The sequence below is a fragment of the Pecten maximus genome, chromosome 15 (genome assembly GCF_902652985.1).
Source record: "Pecten maximus chromosome 15, xPecMax1.1, whole genome shotgun sequence".
Taxonomy (NCBI): Eukaryota; Metazoa; Mollusca; class Bivalvia; order Pectinida; family Pectinidae; genus Pecten; species Pecten maximus.
This window is the reverse complement of record NC_047029.1, coordinates 38387255-38409359: the sequence shown is the minus strand read 5'-3', so window position 1 is coordinate 38409359 and position 22105 is coordinate 38387255. Positions and strand designations below refer to the sequence as shown.

Sequence of the window (22105 nt, the reverse complement as noted above, 5' to 3'; positions counted from 1 at the left end):
GACCAGTCGGTCATTGGTATTAATTTAAAACGAACCACACTCCCGGTATAAGTACTTTTTTATAATATTATGCAAAACGTATATGTGAGTTATATTGGTGTTACGTATATATACCCGCCGTGAGTGAGATACACCCGATAATCCGATCATAGTACAATATGGGTTCGATACAAACAGGCCTTTATATATGGACGGGTACTCCTGAGGACATGTCGTGACCAACCTACCACTATTTACTTTGGTTAAAAGACGCTTAACAATGACGCGAGTTTGACAGCACACATACCTATATAACTGTGGTAGGAGTGTGTATACCTGTGTACCTACACGACTAGGGGTATGTATTACTTGTCGGCCATGGTTTAACACTAACAACCACGTCCACAGCAGTGCCTATAATTCCGAGTGCCAAAATTGGTAATCAGTTGTGTTTGTGTATAAACTTTTCGTATTTCAAAATGGAGGATTCAATATTTGGATACATCTGTTAACCAACATGGACAATCGGACATTCATTTTACCTGTCCTCTTGATATGGCAGTATCTGCAGGTAAGTTTACGGTCGTCAAAAGTATAAAAATTAAATATACACAAAATCTAGGTCCCGAGTCACTAGGCCCGTTTGTCATAATGTATAATGTACCGTCTCTATGTACATATATATCCCATTTCAACAAATTAACACAGAAAAAACCTGTATGTAAATGATTAACGGTTGTTGAATACGTAACCGATAACCTTATCCCGATAATAAATAATGAGTATACTGTATCCTTATTGATAGAATGTATGTATAAATTAAAGATTTTAATAATTATTCCAGCACCAACCTTTTAAATTGTATATGTAAAAACGCCGATTACATTTCAAAAAATATTTGGGATATGTATGAATTTATAAAATCACATCTATTTTCTGAAATCCCGATATATTTTATTAAACTCGATAAGACGTAAACACCTCTCTATAAAGATTTCATTGAATGTCAAGTCTACACTAGAGCTGAAATGTCAACCCCGATCATGTCCATCATATGTCCAGTGGAAACTAGGACATTGAGATTTCCTAATCCCCGACATGTAGAATCGTCAGACAAAAGTCACCAAACTCGTACAAAGTGTAGTACTTTGACTCGTTGACAGGATTTCTCTTAAAAAAGAAATCGAGAATATGAAAGTGTACACACGATTCATTATTTTCAATTCACTCGATATACACATGACAACAATTTACGAGCACATACCTCACGGGTTAAATGATTCTAGCTGTGCGAATGGTTGGTTCAACTGTTTATGAAATATATATATATAAAAAAGTACAATTTTGTAGGATGTTATAGAAAGAATAATTTTTGACTATAATACTTTAAGTTAGGAAAGAATTGATTAAATCTCGTCGGACTGACGTCACTACAACGAGTAGTTTACCGGGAGATACCAGACATAATGGCATCGATATCTATTTCAATTAACGGTAATTAATTAAAATCTACCCAATAAATTTGCTTCTCAATTTATCACGCGGCCCCCCGGGATTGATAACACATTTCCGTTATATGTTTGTCACAGTCTGGTCTGTAATGACATGTAATACTAATACTCCCATGTCACCAATATTGCGAGAAATGTGACAATCGTGAACAAATGTACCATCTGAGTTAAAAAATCAAATGTGTTATGGGTGAATTAATGTGGAACTTCGGTAATTATCACTTATATGATAAATAGAATCTTACACTCGTCACAATGTAATATGGGAATGCAATAAACGTATTAGATAAATTGCTCATTTGACGTGACACCCATTTAGATTTGGCGACACACATTTATCATATTAAATTAAAACTCATTTAAGGTCCTCTATCAAGTAAACGTTCATGGAAATAACATCTAACACGGGGTAATAAAAGATAAAAATGTTCGCCGTATACTGCTGTATGAATATTTTAATGAAGGGACCGCCTCGGCGTACATGACATCTACAGTATCGTCACAGTTGTGCGTAACCCCATGTTTTGTGGAAACCTACATGTACTATATCTATGTACAGGTATAACAGCCAAACTGGTCGAGCCGTGTTATAAAGTTTATTGGTTCTACAAAATGTAAAAGTAACCGTTTGATTCACGTAAATTTTAATTATACTCAGATTGGTCTGAAATAGGTCCCAGTTGAATGGTCATTAATTACAGGTAGCGTGGTAGTATCTACATGTATACTGTCGATAGTTTAATATAATAGTTGAGAATATTCACAGGTATATCAACACAATTCCCTATTGTAGATTATGATAAGTGTAATAAATGTGTTGTACTGTTTGTGTATACCTAGACACCGACACAGCTTGCTGATATTTCAATAAGTCTGAATACACGTGTGTGGTTATATTGTGACAAGCACACGTATATATTAATACACAAATGACGTATTACGATGAGAGTAACACTCAAAGGTGTTTCAAACTAATCCTCATCAACAGCGGTTGTTGACATTTGTATGTGTAAGGTTTACACCACAACCGAAGATATTCATCACTATGGTTTTCTATCTATAAAACAACAACATATCTGCCGTGACCCTACCAACACCTGGTTGTGATATCATTGTTCGTGATTAATTTGTAACCAAAGTGCAAACAAGTCAAATTAGAATTATAAGTGTCATACAGCGAAAAAAATAAGGATACTGAGGAAGCACATATTTAAGGATCCCTTAGTTGTGTCGTAAAACTGTATCAATACATTATAAGCTGGCTGCACATCTATTACATTTATTCGTTTGCTAACGATATGTATACCAAACCGACCCCCTGCCATGCCATGCCCCCTCCTGCCGCGTCAAATTACCATGATACGGCGCGTGGTGTCATAGCTATTAACGAGGATGGCACTAATAAGACAAGGAAACGTCTTCTATAACAACACTTAGGACAGACGGCTCCATTACAGGGAACAATCAACCAATTGAAAAAACATATTTTTGAAACAGCCCCTGTGTATAGATCGTTGAGCCAAGGATAAAATGTCTGGCAGCCACTGATTGGCCAGTATGTTATGAAGTGAGAAAATAGATATGTAGCCTGATAGGTAACTATCAATAAGAAATGTTGATATAAATTTCTTAAGTCCGATTGGTTTTTTTCCCAAAAGTTCACGTAATAATAGTAAACAGGTAAACATTTAAGATGTTTGAGAATTTTTACTGCGAAATTCACCTATTTTCAAAATGGCTACCCTGGAGAAAATTTGAGCTGAAGGACCCAACTTTTTTTTTTTGATTAGGTGTTATATCAGACCCTAAACCTTTGTTATAAACCATAATCGTCATATTCAATTCAAGAATTTGAATGAAATAATCCAAAACGATAACACTAAGGTCTATGGGAAAACAATTGGTTGGTTGGTCTCTACAGAGAGACACTCCCTCACACCGACAGACGGCTCCATTACAGAGGGACACCCCTCACACCGACAGAACACTAACGATAAAGTTGGTGAGACGAAACCTATAGTAACGGGCGGAGTAAAACAAGTAGCCGATTATACTAAAACGTGTCACGAAGTCTGAAATCCACCAAACATGATGCTGCCGGTTGATCCTTAAGGTTTGATAATTTTGTTGATATCGGTCATGCATGTATTGAATGGTTTATTGCACATTCCGACGTTTAAATGGGATATGATTTCCCGTTTATCATGTTCAAGGACAGTATTTTGGAATTAATTTAATCACAAAACATTATTGCCAGAGTAAACACTAAATAATTAACTACAAATTATGCAACGTTTTCTATTTCAATCAGAGACGTATATATTAGACCATGAATGAGTGGCTGAACAGAGGCGTATACACTGTAGGTTACCACCTTGTGAAAAAGAGTTTGTGTTAGAGAAATAAAACCATGACAATGACATTGATTGTCAGAAAAATATCTAAAACCTTGAGAATTACATTGTATTTCAGACAAATATCTAAAAATTCGGGAATTACCTTGTTTGTCAGAAAAAAATATCTAAAACTTTGAGAATTACGTTATATGTCAGAGAAATATCTAAAACCTTGAAAATGGCGTTGTATGTCAGAAAAGTATCTAAAATTTTGAGAATTACGTTGTATTTCAGAAAAATATCTAAAACTTCGAGAATTGCCTTGTATGTCAGAAAAATATCTAAAACTTTGAAAATGACATTGTATGTCAGAAAAATATCTAAAACTTTGAGAATTACATTGTATGCTAGGGAAATATCTAAATCTTTGAGAATGACATTGTATGCCAGAAAAATATTTTGAACTTTGAAAATGACACTGTATGTCAGAAAAATATCTAAAACTTTGAGAATTACATTGTATATCAGAGAAATATCTTGAACTTTAAAATGACGTTGAATGTCAGAAAAATATCTAATGCAATGAGAATTACATTATATGCCAGAGAAATATCTAAAACTTTGAGTATCGCATTGTATGTCGGAGAAAAATTATAAAACAATAAACTTTTCGGCTGTCCTGTTTACGTGGCCAGTAGTGGTAGATTTCGATGATTTAAGAGTTGAAATCTGTTCAGGTATTAAGATTTAGCAGCGTACGTGCCGGTTTGACAGTAATATAATTATTCCGACAGATTACCACCATTTACCATATCTTAATGCCATTGATTTGGAGCCGATTATAGGCCACCTGACCCATTCTGAGATAAGCTCCCTAAATCTGGCACACGATTACATCACAATAACTTATTCATTTTGAATTTGGTTTTTCGAGCGTAATACACAATCAGAACTTATACATACATTTCACTTCTTAATGTATTATTTTGTATTTCTAACCAAATAACAATGCAGAAAATACCGTATAGCATTTTAATAGTGAACGTGATCAAAACTATGATGTGTTAAAGCACGTTCATAGTATAAACAAATAAATTATATAATTGATATAAAAACACGAATAGTGTTTTAAATCAAATATAACTATAGCATTTATATAAAAACATGAACAATGTTTTAGGTCAAATATAACTATATCATTTATATAAAAACATGAACAGTGTTTTAGGTCAAATATAACTATATCATTTATATAAAAACATGAACAGTGTTTTAGGTCAAATATAACTATATCATTGATATAAAAAACATGAAGTGTCTTGGGTCAAATATATCTATATCATTGATATAAAAACATGAACAGTGTTTTAGATCAAATCTACTTATAGCATTTATATAAAAAACATGAAGTGTTTTAGGTCAAATATAACTATATCATTGATATAAAAACATGACGTGTTTTAGGTCAAATATAACTATATCATTTATATAAAAACATGGACAGTGTTTTAGATCAAATCTACTTATGAACTAAGATCTATGTAGTTTCATGCCTTAAGTACATTATGTACACATTTCGTATTCTGAAGCGCAAAAAAGTTTGCGTTCACTATTAGGACTGGGCCAAGTTAACGCACGTTTGCTTGATAGTTCTTCTTTTAAAATATTCCTATAAACAAATATGACACTTAACATACTGTTCAGGTAATCTTTGAAAATATTGCCACAAACAATGAGTACCGTTATCTATAATGTGTGCTTTTAAATAAAGTTCGTCCTGTAGACTATCGGACGGTCACATTCCAGACCGGGGTCTATATCGTGTACCTATGATTACATAATGAGAGTACGTCGGGTTCGATTAGATAAAACTGTTTGTTATTCAAATACGGCAGTAAGATAAAACAACACACATGTCCCTGTACGGATCTATATTAAGATATTTCAAATTAAGTCACGTCTTACGATTATGAGATTATTAATTTTGTTTTATCTCTCGAGATTGGTATTATGTTAATTCGATCAACCAGAAACACGCGAAGAATTCTACAGAGTGAAGTGTTTTACGAGACATGGCATTGTCTCGACTGGCTGTAAGACACCCCTTCCCCTCACTCACTCCCTTTCCCCATATGCCATTCTAACCCCTTTTTCTTCTTCTCACCCAAACCTATTCTCCTCCTCATAGCCTAATCCCCCTGGTGCAGTATCCCCTCTCCTTCCTTCCATCGCCTTACCTTCCTCGTAACCCTCCCCTTCCTCCCACCTCCATTTCCCCACATCACTCATATTTTCTCTACCCCTCCCCTTCCTCCCACCTCCTCTTCCCCACAACACTCATATTTTCTCTACCCCTCCCCTTCTTCCTACCGCGTCATGCCTCCTCCCTTCTCCTCCCTTCCATTCATTCTGACCCCTCCTCATATCCTTTCTCCCTTTATTCCTATCCCTCCACTTCGTCCTATCTCTTTCCCTCCTTCCTAACCTTACCCTTCGATATTAACTACAGGTGCCCCACAATTAGTCGCTTACGACACATCACTTTCGTACAGGTGCCCCACAATAAGATCCTGACAACTTGAAGTAAATGTGTATATACTCTCTCCACACTCTACCATAAGGTGATAATGATAATGACGACAGTACAACTCAGACGACAGTACAACTCAGACGACAGTATAACTCAGCCGACAGTATAACTCAGACGACAGTACAACTCAGACGACAGTACAACTCAGACGACAGTATAACTCAGACGACAGTACAACTCAGACGACAGTATAACTCAGACGACAGTATAACTCAGACGACAGTATAACTCAGACGACAGTACAACTCAGACGACAGTACAACTCAGACGACACGACAGTACAACTCAGACGACAGTATAACTCAGACGACACGACAGTACAACTCAGACGACAGTATAACTCAGACGACAGTACAACTCAGACGACATGACAGTACAACTCAGACGACAGTACAACTCCGACGACAGTACAACTCAGACGGCAGTACAACTCAGACGACAGTACAACTCAGACGACAGTATAACTTTGACGACAGTACAACTCAGACGACAGTATAACTTTGACGACAGTACAACTCAGACAATACAATGTAATCAGTCTTCACATTTAGTTGTCCCGTATAATTTGGTGATCGAGACATTATCCCGTTATAAAGTCCTACTCCCTGTTATTACACAATGACGGAGACATCATTGAAGAGAGCATTTCAATATGTAATAGATACATTGCTTGGGAATTTAATCGAGTTGACATTCATAAGGTAGACAGATGCATCCGCCTAATTTACGGACCAAAGAATAAATTTCTCAATGACTACAAATGACATGAGTATCTTTAATAAGGATAAAAAATACGCTCTCTCAGAGAGCTGTCTCAGCCCATTTTTAGGACAAGGTATGACATAAAATGGTGTGTAAAGGTTTGTTACAATTATCCAAATAGATGGTAGACTGATATACAGTATAGCCTGCGGTCATATTTGACCTTTAATTGATATTTCAGTACCAACCGTTCGAGTCTTATTATAAATGCATTACAACTACCTATGTACAGTAGCGAGGCTGTTGTCAGGGATCCTCAATGTTGATGTATATATGTGGCAGAGAAAAATGTGAAATAATTAATTTATTGGCGTTACTTAATTGTAGCACATTTTACTTATTTGTGGCACTTTTTTATGGGATCTATGGAATAGTTTGTTGTGTATTGCTGGGAGATATTAAACCAGGTATGGGTTATCGGGTTAGGTAGTGGGTAGTATACATTGCTGGGAGATATTAAACCAGGTATGGGTTATCGGGTTAGGTAGTGGGTAGTATACATTGGTGGGAGATATTAAACCAGGTATGGGTTATCGGGTGATATAGTGGGTAGTATACATTGGTGGGAGATATTAAACCACGTATGGGTTATCGGGTGAGGTAGTGGGTAGTATACATTGCTGAGAGATATTAAACCAGGTATGGGTTATCGGGTTAGGTAGGGGGTAGTATACATTGGTGGGAGATATTAAACCAGGTATGGGTTATCGGGTGAGATAGTGGGTAGTATACATTGGTGGGAGATATTAAACCACGTATGGGTTATCGGGTTAGGTAGTGGGTAGTATACATTGCTGGGAGATATTAAACCAGGTATGGGTTATCGGGTGAGATAGTGGGTAGTATACATTGGTGGGAGATATTAAGCCAGGTATGGGTTATCGGGTTAGGTAGTGGGTAGTATACATTGCTGGGAGATATTAAACCACGTATGGGTTATCGGGTTAGGTAGTGGGTAGTATACATTGCTGGGAGATATTAGACCAGGTATGGGTTATCGGGTGATATAGTGGGTAGTATACATTGCTGGGAGATATTAGACCACGTGTGGGTTATCGGGTTAGGTAGGGGGTAGTATACATTGCTGGGAGATATTAAACCAGGTATGGGTTATCGGGTGATGTAGTGGGTAGTATACATTGCTTGGAGATATTAAACCAGGTATGGGTTATCGGGTTAGGTAGTGGGTAGTATACATTGCTGGGAGATATTAAACCAGGTATGGGTTATCGGGTTAGGTAGTGGGTAGTATACATTGCTGGGAGATATTAAACCAGGTATGGGTTATCGGGTTAGGTAGTGGGTAGTATACATTGGTGGGAGATATTAAACCAGGTATGGGTTATCGGGTGATGTAGTGGGTAGCATACTCACTATTCCTAAGACGACCATATCTGGATCAACTAGTCTGACCAATTAGATTCACAGAAATGTTTGTTTATCTTAGTAAAATAAAATCGTCACTTATTGCTCTCCTTTTTTGTATTGTTTCAAGACATTTACCTTAACGATCAAATTAATCTAAATCTGCTGTTTGGAGAGTCGTTGATACCTGATCCACAAGTTAAATTTATAATCATTAAATACGAGTGCTGTTATTCTCTTTCGATATCAATATTATGTCTTGTGTGTTGATGGAAGGATTAGATGTTTTGATTCTGACTTCACATTGTGATTGAAATTCAATCCTATTGCGGAATATTGATTTGTTAATCCTTAACACTGAATTTGATAATTGTAAAAAAAAAAGTAAAAAAAAATCTATCTATACATTCAACTTTTGATATTGTGCATATAAATATATTGATGTTCCGTATTTTGTTTATAACCTCTGTGGTCGTTTAATCAAACCTCTGATTTAAATTAGAGTTTAAACATGTTTGGCCATTCGAAACGCACTTGATACATTCTAATATTCAATTATTATCAATCAAATCTACGATGAATTTTCTTGGCTTACAAAAATCCTCCGAATAAAGTTCATGTTTATGATGTGAAGTTATGGGCCGCGGTGGCCGAGTGGTTAAGGTGTCCCGACACTTTAACACTAGCCCTCCACCTCTGGGTTACGAGTTCGAAACCTACGTGGGGCAGTTGCCAGGGTACTCCGGCTTTCCTCCACCTCCAAAACCTTGCACGTCCTTAAATGACCCTGGCTGTTAATAGGACGAAAAACAAACCAAATGATGTGAAGTTAATCTGCTGAACTATGTCGTCATAGTGAGTGGTTGGCATTACACCGGGATATATCCACAGAGAAACTGTAAAAATATTCTATTTATAGTAATATCCTCTTTTCTCTTCCCCCGGCAATATGCAATACGGCCATTGTAACAGTATTCTACTACAAATGTCACTATGTTGACGTCATCTTTGATTGAGGTCACATTAGGTTGACAGGAAAATTTACTCAATAGAATCTTCAACTTCTAGTAATGTCCTATTGAACTAATATTACTCCCGTTAAATATATCTGATGTGACAACTTAAAGCTCGTGACAACTAATATTACTCCCGTTAAATATATCTGATGTGACAACTTAAAGCTCGTGACAACTAATATTACTCCCGTTAAATATATCTGATGTGACAACTTAAAGCTCGTGACAACTAATATTACTCCCGTTAAATATATCTGATATGAAAACTTAAAGCTCGTGACAACTAATATTACTCCCGTTAAATATATCTGATGTGACAACTTAAAGCTCGTGACAACTAATATTACTCCCGTTAAATATATCTGATGTGACGACAACTTAAAGCTCGTGACAACTAATATTACTCCCGTTAAATATATCTGATGTGACAACTTAAAGCTCGTGACAACTAATATTACTCCCGTTAAATATATCTGATGTGACAACTTAAAGCTCGTGACAACTAATATTACTCCCGTTAAATATATCTGATGTGACAACTTAAAGCTTGTGACAACTAATATTACTCCCGTTAAATGTATCTGGTGTGACAACTTAAAGCTCCTGACAACTAATATTACTCCCGTTAAATATATCTGATGTGACAACTTAAAGCTCGTGACAACTAATATTACTCCCGTTAAATATATCTGATGTGACAACTTAAAGCTCGTGACAACTAATATTACTCCCGTTAAATATATCTGATGTGACAACTTAAAGCTCGTGACAACTAATGTTACTCCCGTTAAATATATCTGATGTGACAACTTAAAGCTCGTGACAACTAATATTACTCCCGCTAAATATATCTGATGTGACAACTTAAAGCTCGTGACAACTAATATTACTCCCGTTAAATATATCTGATGTGACAACTTAAAGCTCGTGACAACTAATATTACTCCCGTTAAATATATCTGATGTGAAAACTTAAAGCTCGTGACAACTAATATTACTCCCGTTAAATATATCTGATGTGACAACTTAAAGCTCGTGATAACTAATATTACTCCCGTTAAATGTATCTGATGTGACAACTTAAAGCTCGTGACAACTAATATTACTCCCGTTAAATATATCTGGTGTGACAACTTAAAGCTTGTGACAACTAATATTACTCCCGTTAAATATATCTGATGTGACAACTTAAAGCTCGTGACAACTAATATTACTCCCGTTAAATGTATCTGATGTGACGACAACTTAAAGCTCGTGACAACTAATATTACTCCCGTTAAATATATCTGATGTGACAACTTAAAGCTCGTGACAGCTAATATTACTCCCGTTAAATATATCTGATGTGACAACTTAAAGCTCGTGACAACTAATCTTACTCCCGTTAAATGTATCTGATGTGACAACCTAAAGCTCGTGACAACTAATATTACTCCCGTTAAATATATCTGATGTGACAACTTAAAGCTCGTGACAACTAATATTACTCCCGTTAAATGTATCTGATGTGACAACTTAAAGCTCCTGACACATGCTAAACTTAAATACTTGGTTTGTCTTTTAAACAATCCACTTTATACGTCTGTCATATTTTTTATTTACACTCATGCTGGATCCGCCATGCTAGTTTTTTATGGGGTATTTGAAATAACGCCAGTCCTGGCACCCCTGGCCATATTGGTTTTGTTTGCCGGCGGTTTATAATACAATTCAGCGGTATGATATAATCTTATTGTTTGTCCTCGATGTACATGTAGTTCTATTTAAAATACAGTAGTTTAAAAGCGGCGTAGTTATTTAAAACACTGTTAAAAAACCTTCCCTGATGTATTAACCCCGAGACAATATTGGTTATGATACTCCCTATTTATAGTGATATTGACAAAGCTGCTTTTAGAAACACTGTTAAGTGATGATAAGCAACATTGTTTATTTAGAAATTTCTCAATATTTGAAGCGCCATTACTGCACAGTAGGAGTATATTTGAATATCTTTGTTAACAATCGTAATGCCATACATCGTACCATACCGTGGTGGGTAGAAGTTCTGTACCTTTATATGTTAACACTAACTTTCCAATGGTGATCAGCGATTACAAAGAACTAATGTATTACAAATAATGGAAATATATTGACATTGTTTTGATGTTGATATGTGTTCTATATAAAACGCTCCACTCTTCACATTGAGCTTGTTATAACAAATGACCTTTGGAAAAAATAGGTTAGCTCTTCGCCACAAGCGAAAGTCTGCTCAAGTGGGGAGGTGGTATATGTATTTGTTTATTGTAAATTGATGGACTGAGAAATTGTTTTCGTGTCATAAAGACATACATAAAAATATATAATCAATCAAATCCAAATTATCACCAACATAAAATATATCAATTTTATTCATATCTCCCAAAACACGCGTACACACCCACAGGGGCTTGGCCCCTGTGTACACACCAAAGTGACCCGAGACTACTTCATAAGTCAGGGTCGTTTTTTCACGAACTCACGTAGGGAAAATAGAACTAGTATATGTTACATAAACTCAAACAGGACAAATGAAACTGTCATATTTTCTACTTGAATAACAACACAAACTCCAGAAAAGGGAGACAGGTCATGGCTTTATCTTGATGGACTGTAGAAAAGTCTTTGTAAAGTCTGTACACGTCATTTTTTATTCCAGCATTATTAATTACATGTACACATCAATTCCGCACTAATCCACTCACAATTCACGGGTGAACATCAGGGCCAATGGCGATAATGCTGAGTGAAATTGTTTGGAAATATGTCATAGATAGAAAGTTGTTACACCTTCAACATGGATACAGATAATGGTAACTCAAGAAAATTGTACCCGAAAAATAACGATTCTTCAGGCAAACACTAATGAAAAACGAGAAAACAGTTAATTGTGTACAATTGTAACTGGAATGGGAGATAACACTACACAGGCAAACACTTATAAAAACGAGAAACAAATACAGATTCAGATTCAGATATGTTTATTATACATGTAGTTCACTATGTACAATAGTAACTGGAATGAGAGATAGCAATTAATCAGACAAACACTTATGGAAAACGAGAAACAAGTACATGTAGTTCATTGTGTACAATTGTAACTGGAATGAGAGATAGCAATTAATCAGGCAAACACTAATGAAAAACGAGAAAATAGTTCACTATGTACAATTGCAACTGGAATGGGAGATAGCAATTAATCAGGCAAACACTAATGAAAAACGAGAAAATAGTTCACTATGTACAATTGCAACTGGAATGGGAGATAGCAATTAATCAGGCAAACACTAATGAAAAACGAGGAAATAGTTCACTATGTACAATTGTAACTGGAATGAGAGATAGCTCTTCACCGGGCAAACACTAATGAAAAACGAAGAAGTAGTCCACTATATAAGATGGACCGATCGGAATGACAGAGCCACAGGAACACAAATCAGGTATGTGCTGACATCTTACCTAATACACGACAACAGAAGAATAGGAGTTATTCCTGTGTATGAATAATGAATGCAGTTTTCTGTAAAAACATATATATGTATAATTTATATATAAGTGATAGTAATATTTAACTCGTGTAACTAATGTCACTGTATCGTCCGCAATCTAATGGATTCCATACAGGCCTATACAGCTTATTTTACCAACATGATTACGCATGCGTCGTAGAAAAACAGCTGTGCATGTTTTCTGTTCACTTTCAAATTGTTGATTATTCGTGAAAATGCATTTAAGAAATATTCTGTCAGATTATATCATTTTTTCGAACTAAATTTTGTCGGACTTCTATTCCAGTGGGAACAAATCTTGAATGTGATCTGAGTATAACTAGGATTGATCACTGGTTTTGTTAACGACAATCAATATATCCACTCTACATATCTCTCTGGGTTGTCAGTTCGAAACCTACGTGGGGCAGTTACCAGGTACTGACCGTAGGCCGGTGGTTTTTCTCCGGGTACTCCGGCTTTCCTCCACCTCCAAAACCTGGCACGTCCTTAGATGACCCTGGCTGTTAATAGGACGTTAAACAAAAACAAACAAACTGCTGATTGGGTGAACTAATCAAACTTTTTCCTCTGTGATATTTAAACAATAAATCATTAAGTGCGTTCAGAGCTCTGTTTCCCCTCGTCCCATAAAAGTATTGACGAAGCGTAACTCGAGAAAAAGATAATAGTGTCCTCGTCATATCACAACACCACACTAAAAAAATCAAATAAGTGCCAGACGTCAATGTTGTTTTAGTTCCCAAGTAAATATCACATCTATCATTGAGACTATTTGGTCTATAATTATAATATCACATCTATCATTGAGACTATCGGGTCTATAATTATAATAACTCTGTACTGTTGATTTAGTATCAGGTAATATGTGATTGACTGTGGTGATACCCTCAGATCTTTTCGAAAACATCATCATCTTTTAAAGATTTAGATGGATTCCCGTCAAGGAAATACAAATGCTTATTTTGAAAATGTCTAGAAAAAAAAATCACCAAATAATTCGGTTTCTCTTATAACAAATATGAACAGTGTAATTTGATTTAACACCCGTACCACTAAAATCGAATGATTAATTTTATACATTCATTTGAAGCCTTTATTAATTGAAATGAAGGCATAGTATCACCCCAATACACAGGTACGTGTATATATACAGTAAGATATGAGCGTGTCTACTGAGATTTAAAGTCACTGGCAGTTTAAACGTATTCGATCCACGCTTCAGTAAGCATACCTACCAATACTTACCATAGGTACATAATAGGTACTCGAACTATCGTGAACAAGAAGGTCTATATATAGAACCATGTCAAAAGGGTTGATATTTAAGTTCTCGGTATCAGTTACAATACTGTGTATAAAACAAATAAAAAGTCTACTAAATATATCCAAAGAATTAAAGCCAGTTGACGTCTATATAAAACAGCATGATGTACAAATATCACATCATACCTTGGCGATGATATTTTTACAGAGGTACCATGGCGATGATATTTTTACAGAGGTACCATGGCGATGATATTTTTACAGAGGTACCATGGCGATGATATTTTACAGAGGTACCATGGTGATGATATTTTACAGAGGTACCATGGCGATGATATTTTACAGAGGTACCATGGCGATGACAAAGTCACTACTAATCAGACAGTTACTATTGCTAATATCTAGGAAATAAAGAGTAACATGTTGGAATAACTGTTTTTCGTTTCGAAGAGCATAATAGCGACACTGTGTACCACGGTAACGATGTCAACTACAGATGTTGGAGGATGTAGTCGCCTCCTACAACTTATCCGATGGTGATGTTTGTTTTCGTCTGGTGTGACGTTCTCCCCACTTGTGGCTGTCTTAAAACCACTACCTGAAGGCTGTTGGTGAAACTCTATGACCCATTAACAGTAATATATTGTCTATCAATGAGGATTTTATAAAGTACATCCCATATGTTACCATATATCGAAACACATTAAGAAGTTGATAGGTAAGAGCCAAAATGAAATAAAACTGCAGCATAGAACTGATTTATTCTACTAGGACTCGTCAGAAGGGCCCAAAGGTTTGACTAATTCGGTGTAAAAATAAACAAGCATGAGGTACCTATTGAATGTTTAAATACAGCAGTGTCCTGAACACTATGCTTCACGTGACACAATTATAAAATGAAGTTTACACATTACGTATGTTACGGGCATATGCAACCGTATCGATGTTTCCTGTAGCGAATCACATTTGAATCAGCTAGTTATCAGTTACTAGAGGGTGACACCTGAAGGATGTCACAGATGGAATGAAGTGTAGTAAGGGGCGATAACTCTGTGTGAGCATGATTTGTCAAAATCGCTCAATATCTAAGTTTCGACCAATAAAAATACTTTTTTTTTGTTGGTTTAAACATTTAAATGGTTCATAATTATAGTGACAAATAGGATTTGGGCACACGTTTTCAAACTGATCGAGGCCTTCTCCTGAACATACATCAAACGTTTACAGTGAAGCAAGGCTGCATATTAGCTATAAATAAATTTGTGAATACTTTACAGTGAATTAGAATTACAATTACAATTTGACCTTGTTATCTAGAGCTCTCCTGATTGCTAGAAATGGGACTGAAAAAAAGACTGTTGTTCGTAAAGGCAACAAAACCCATCAATTAAGTTAAATTTGCAGTTCCCATATAGCAAATCTAATTGAAATTGAACATTATATACATTTCGACCAATCAGAGGCCAGAAATTGGTGACCATTTTGTTTAAATGTGAAAGTGAGGCTACGAGAGCGACAAGTGTTCAATGATGTTCCTACATATCAAATTTCATCAAAATCGGACAATATCTAAATTTGAACCAAGCAGTGCTCAGTTGATGGCAGCGATTTTATTAAAATGAGAAAATCAGGTTACGAAAGTGACTGATTTCCCATGATGTACATAAAAATAAACAAGGGCCCATTGGAGGGCCTTAACATACGCCCGCGCAATATTTGACACTTGGAAGGGGGTAGTTTCACAGGTTGTAGTGCTCCGGCTCATCAACATGTATATTTGTGTCAAGTATGGAGAGCCTGGGTCAGGAAGTATTGGAGTTATGGTCCGGACAAGTAAAATCATCAATGGGGAATAACTCCGCAAATACGGGGGTAAGGGGCATGATTTTAGTATGGGACACTCCGGCTCATCAAGATGTATATTTGTGTCAAGTATGGGTAAAGTAGTATTGGAGTTATGGTCAGGACAAGTAAAATCAGCAAAGGGGAATAACTCTGCAAATATGGGGAAAAGGGGCATGATATTTATATGCGACACTCTGAGTCATCAAGATGTATATTTGTGTCAAGTATGGAGAGCCTGGGTCGAGAGTTATGGTCGGGACACCATATGTGCCCGCCCACCCGCCAACATGATAACATTATAATGTACGTCGGGTCGGGCGTATAAAAATCACTAAAACAGGACAATATCTTAATTTGGAACAATTTCCTCACAATATAGGGATTAAATCAATTTCCTCACAATATAAGGATTAACTCAATCAGATGTAAATCTTCATGATTTTACAGGAATTAGCTCGCGCCAATTTCAATCTTGGAGTTAAAGTTAATAATTCATACTTGCGTGAGGAAAATCCAAATTTTTAGTATGTATGATAGAAGGAAATTTGCTTGTTTTTTTCCCCAAGCTATTTTAATAATATGCTATTTCGAGAATTTCCATGAAGTTCAAAGTCATGATCAGTGTCATCCGTCGTCCATATCAAGCAAATAAGGAAATGTCTATTACATTTGTTTTATTTAAACAGTTTGCAACTTCTTATAGTGTTTGGAATCACAATAAAGTTCTTGATCAATCGATCATCATAGTTTCTAAACAATCGATGATCAATTATTGATCGATCATGAATAGAAAGAGAAATATCAATAATCACTACATTATAATTTATAATAAATAAATATCATGACCAACTGAGCAAGTTAATTCACTTTATTTTCCCTTGATTAAATTAGATGATCAGTAAGTTGATTCAATTAGCATCAATCCAATCCAAAGTTCTGGGCCTCTCATGTGTTGTTCAATGAAGTACATGTAGTTACCATTTGTAATAAGTTTAAATGAATTTTAAATCAAAATAATTAAAAAAAATATATATATTATATGTTTTCAGGCCCAAAGTAACTGAGTTTAACTTAATGTAACATAATAATTCATAATATTTTAACATAAACTTGTCAGAACAGCTTTCTTGCACATTGTTTTCTTCGGTGTATGTAAGCGAAAGGTTTAAATATGTAGGTATGGTATTTGAGGCAAAGATATTTGAAAATCCAATAGTTTTCCTGTGTGCAGATGATATTTCGAAGACTATTTTGTAAAATTGTAATGGTTGAATTCTGGTTACTCTGATTTTGTCAAATAATTTTCTATAATATATCATTTATAATAAGTTGAAATGAATTTTAAATCAAAATATTACAAAAGAAATAACATAACATGTTTTCACACTAAAATTAACTTAATTTAACTTAATTTGACATAATAATTGACAATATTTTAGCATAAATTTGTCAGAACAGCTTTCTCGCACATTGTTTTCTTCAGTGTATGTGAGCGAAAGGTTTAAATATGTTGGTATGGTATTTGAGGCAAAGATATTTGAAAAATTGTGAGAGCTGAATTCTGGTAACACTGATATTGTCAAATAATTTTCTATAATGCCTTTTCTAATAAGTTGAAATGAACTTTCAGTCAAGATATTAAAATAAGCTACTGTACATCACATCTTTTCCCACCCAAAATTAACTTAATTTAACTTATTCAGTTAATGCAATCATAATAATTGACAATATCTTAGCAACAAATTGTAAGAACAGCTTTCTTGCATTTTACTTCTCTTCGTTGTGTGTAAGTGAAAGATTTAAATATGTTGTATGGTATTTGAAACAAAGAATTTGAAAATTTACTATATTGATTTTGTTTATTTACATGTATGCAAAAGACGATATGATTTAACCTGTCCAAATGCACAGTCTCAATCAAGGGCATGTTACAGACTTTAATTTCAAGTTGTAAACATTTAAATATAATAGACCTGTACTAGATACTATTTCATTAAAAATTTCAAAAATGAATTAATTGCAAAAAAAAAAAGTTGTTGATAATGTAACGTGAAGCAAATAATTTGAATAGTTTGAACTGGTCTATCAAATCGTAAAATGTCACACGTACAGGCTGACATTATTGAATATTCCATGCAGGAAGTTTCCACTCTGCAGTGTAGATGGTTTAATTTAAATAGTTTTCCAAATGAAATGAAATCTTAGTCATATTTAAGTCGCCTGCGTTCTACATATGATTTTAGTGATTTGTATAATGTTAATCGATAATGCTAGTCTTTCTCGTGCGATTATATACTGTCAGTATAGGTAGCAAGACAGACGTGCCCGAGTAAGGCATCCCTTCACCGCGGGACTCTAGTAAGTCTATGTCAGTATATGATCGGTAAAAATCAAAAATTATATTTCATATCTCTTTTCACAAAGTAATTCATATATCAGAGAAGTTGCAAAGTAGTAGTCTTAGGTGTGCTCGTTCACGAGATAACCTAGTGTCTGAGAGAACATGGCTCTGTGTATATTCAATTTGTCACCTCAATCTGGAGATTCCCGTTGGTATTTTTAGACGTAAACAAGCATCACTGGCGAGGCTATACAAATACACAGACTATCGAAATATTAATTCAAATCAATTAAATTTGGAGACAAAGTAGGCCTATCCCTTCAGTAAATAGCAAATAAACGGGAACTATTCTTCGTGCATATCTACCGTCGTTTGTTTATATCAACGTAAACAAACAAGTTTACTTACCGTCAGTAGCGTCAGCGTTATGCCTACGAGGCTTCGGGAATTTGCTTGACATTCTGAACGCTGGTTTGATTTTTCGCATGCATGTTTGTGAAAAGCGACATACAATGATCGTGACAAAGCATCTATATCCTGGAGCATTGCCTCTGATATTGAAAATAGCAATATATACTGGCAGTGACAGTAAACTTCAATCAACATGCGGCTTCCACAACAAACTTTCGTGACGAGTTCAGGATGGGCGTTACGTCATCAAAACATGCGATCGTCTGCTGTCAAAATACCCCTGTCGAATGGAAAAATACTGGGAGGGTCGAAAAAATAGGCCATTTTTAATACAATATTGTGACCGTTCTGATAAAGATATCGAAAAACTAAACAGACGGTTTTCTTCAGGAAACATTTATCTATGTATATGTGCATTGTATATGTTTCTGGATTTTTTTTTTTTCGAATTTTGAGGGTGGTTTTAACAGAACCTCTTAGTCAAAATGACGATTTTGGCATGTTTGACCCAAAATATCTCATCAATACGAATTTCCACAGGGATACCAGTTACATCCAGACCTAGATGGAGCCGAGTTTTACAATGGTTCAAAAGCCCATCAAAATTGTATGTGTCATTTTTTCCACCCCCAAATCGCTACAATAGCCGGCAAAAATCGCGAATTAGCTCGTACTATCATTACGTTCCGTAAGGAACGATAACTCTAATGAGTTATCGCCCCTCACTACACTTCATTCTTTACCTTCACTTGCACTGATTTTCCTCACTTGCACTAAATTTCCTCATTTGCACTTAATTGACACACGCGACATTTATCTAAGTTTAAAAATTCATACTGGCGTGAGGAAATTGAAAGTTATTGGGGTTACCAGTGCAATAATTCTCACACATTCTACAGTCTTTTGGAATATGACACTTTGATTATGAAACATGAATTTGCATCTATCCAAGCATAAGTTCAGGGGCTCTGGTGTGTTGTTCAATGAGGTAGTCACCTCTTATACCAATACATTATGTATATACCTCCGATACAGTGATATATAACTGGTACCTCCTATATAATAATAATTCTCAAAATTCTACAGTTTTCTGGAATATGACACTTTAATTGATTATGAGACATCAATTGGCATCTATCCAAGCATAAGTTCAGGGCCTTTTGTCTGTTGTTAAATGAGGTAGTCACCAACTACTACAAGGAGACCCAGCCTCAAAATGATCCTGACTGAACCGTTGTGATAAAACAAACAAACAAACAAACCTATGTTAAGCTTAGTAACAGATGTACTCGCAGTATTCTTATCCATAAATAGTGACATATGCAATCAAAGATTAAGAAATGTCATGCATATTATATAATATGATGTCAAAATCAGGGTTCTAGTGTGTTGTTCAATGAGGTAGTCACCAACTACTACAAGGAGACCAAGTCTCAAAATGATCTTGCATGACTAAACCATATGTGTGGTGATAAAACCAGCAAACAAACCAAACGAAGTTCAGCTCAGGAACAAATGCACTTGCAGTATTCTAAGTTTTAAAAATGTCATGCATCATTTGAGGTAAAAATCATCCAGATCAATAAGGGTAAAGTGGTCTTGCCCAAAGACACAACTACAACAGCACATGCCGGCCTGATTGTCAGCTTCCCTTTTCTTCTGCAGGACAACTGTTCAAACTTTTCTATACTTTTTCTATAAATATAATATTAATCAACTTGGTGTACTTGGTTTAACATCCTATTAACAACCAAGGTCATTTAAGGACATGCCAGGTTAAGAGGTGGAGGAAAGCCGGAGTACCAGGAGAAACATTACCGGCCTATGATCAGTACCAGTTAACTTCCCCATGTAGGTTTCGAACTAGCAACCCAGAGGTGGAGGGCTAGTGATAGTGTCATGACATATCTTAACCACTCGACCACCGCGGCCCCTCAATCATAAATAATTATGCATATGGTGGTGTTGGCCTAAAAAAAAAGACATATAAACTGTTTACATGTTCACTTATCCCTGTATTACAGTATTTTACCTGTGTGGTGATGACATTATGAAGAAGACTATTTTGTAGAATGGTTATCAGTAAAATTATGGTCATTGTTTGAATTTGTCGAATAATATTCTATAATACCTTTATACAAGTAAAGTTTAAATTCAAAAGATATAAAAAAAACTACATATGGTTCCCTAACATTGTGCAACACAATAAATACATAATAGTTCAAAAAACTTAAGTATAAATTTGTCAGAATTGGTTTCTTGCACATTGTTTTCTTTGGTATATGTAAGCGAAAGGTTGAAATATGACATTTCAAAATTTACTTATTGCAACCTGTGTGCAGATGAAATTTTGGAGAAAAACTATTTTGTAAAAATAGTGATAATAAAATATTGGTAATTCTTTAATTTTGACAAGTAGTTTTCCATAATACCCTTTGTAATAAGTTGAAACAGATTAAAAATTCAAAAGATAAATTAGTTAATTAACTCAATGTGATATAACAATTGACATAATTTTAGTAAAATTTGTCAGAACAGGTTTCTTGCACTTGGTTTTCTTTGGCACATGTAAACAAAGAGCTGAAATATGTTGATGTGGAATTGATAATAAAGCAACTTATAGATATCTAAAAAATTTACTAATTCAATAAATTCCAAAGTCAACTATTTTGTAAAATTTAATTGTGATAGCTAAAACCTGGTAGCTCTTTGATCTTGGCAAATAATTTTCCATCTCATACCTACTTTGTAATAAGTTGAAATTAATTTAATTTCAAAAGATAAAAAAATACATGACATCTCCCTACACACCCAAAGCAGAGACATATAACATATATATATATATATATACATGTCTCTGCCCAAAGCAACATAATTTTACTTAATGCAACATAATAATTGACAATATTTTAGCTTAAATTTATCAGAACTGCTTTCTTGCATATTGTTTTCTTTGGTGCATAACAGTTTTCTTTGGTGCATAAAAGTGAAGGGTTTAAATATATTTGAAAACTTTTTTCATTTATTTATTAATGCAAAAGATGATATAATTTGACACTGTCCTAGGGACCATCCCAATAAACTTAATTATAAAGGGCAGGTCAGAGACTTTAATTTAAAAATTTAAAGCATTACTTAGAATATAAATATTTC

General features: G+C 35.0%; 1 protein-coding gene across 1 annotated transcript in view; it reads left to right on the top strand.

The window, feature by feature from the left end:
• Nucleotides 1-248: 248 nt before the first annotated feature.
• Nucleotides 249-22105, top strand: part of LOC117343865 (myb-like protein K) — a 49601-nt gene continuing 27744 nt past the window's right edge. The window contains exon 1 of the mRNA XM_033906411.1: nucleotides 249-550. Within this exon, the coding sequence (XP_033762302.1) occupies nucleotides 497-550 (54 nt within the window). The 5' untranslated portion in view covers nucleotides 249-496. The remainder of the gene's footprint in view (nucleotides 551-22105) is intronic.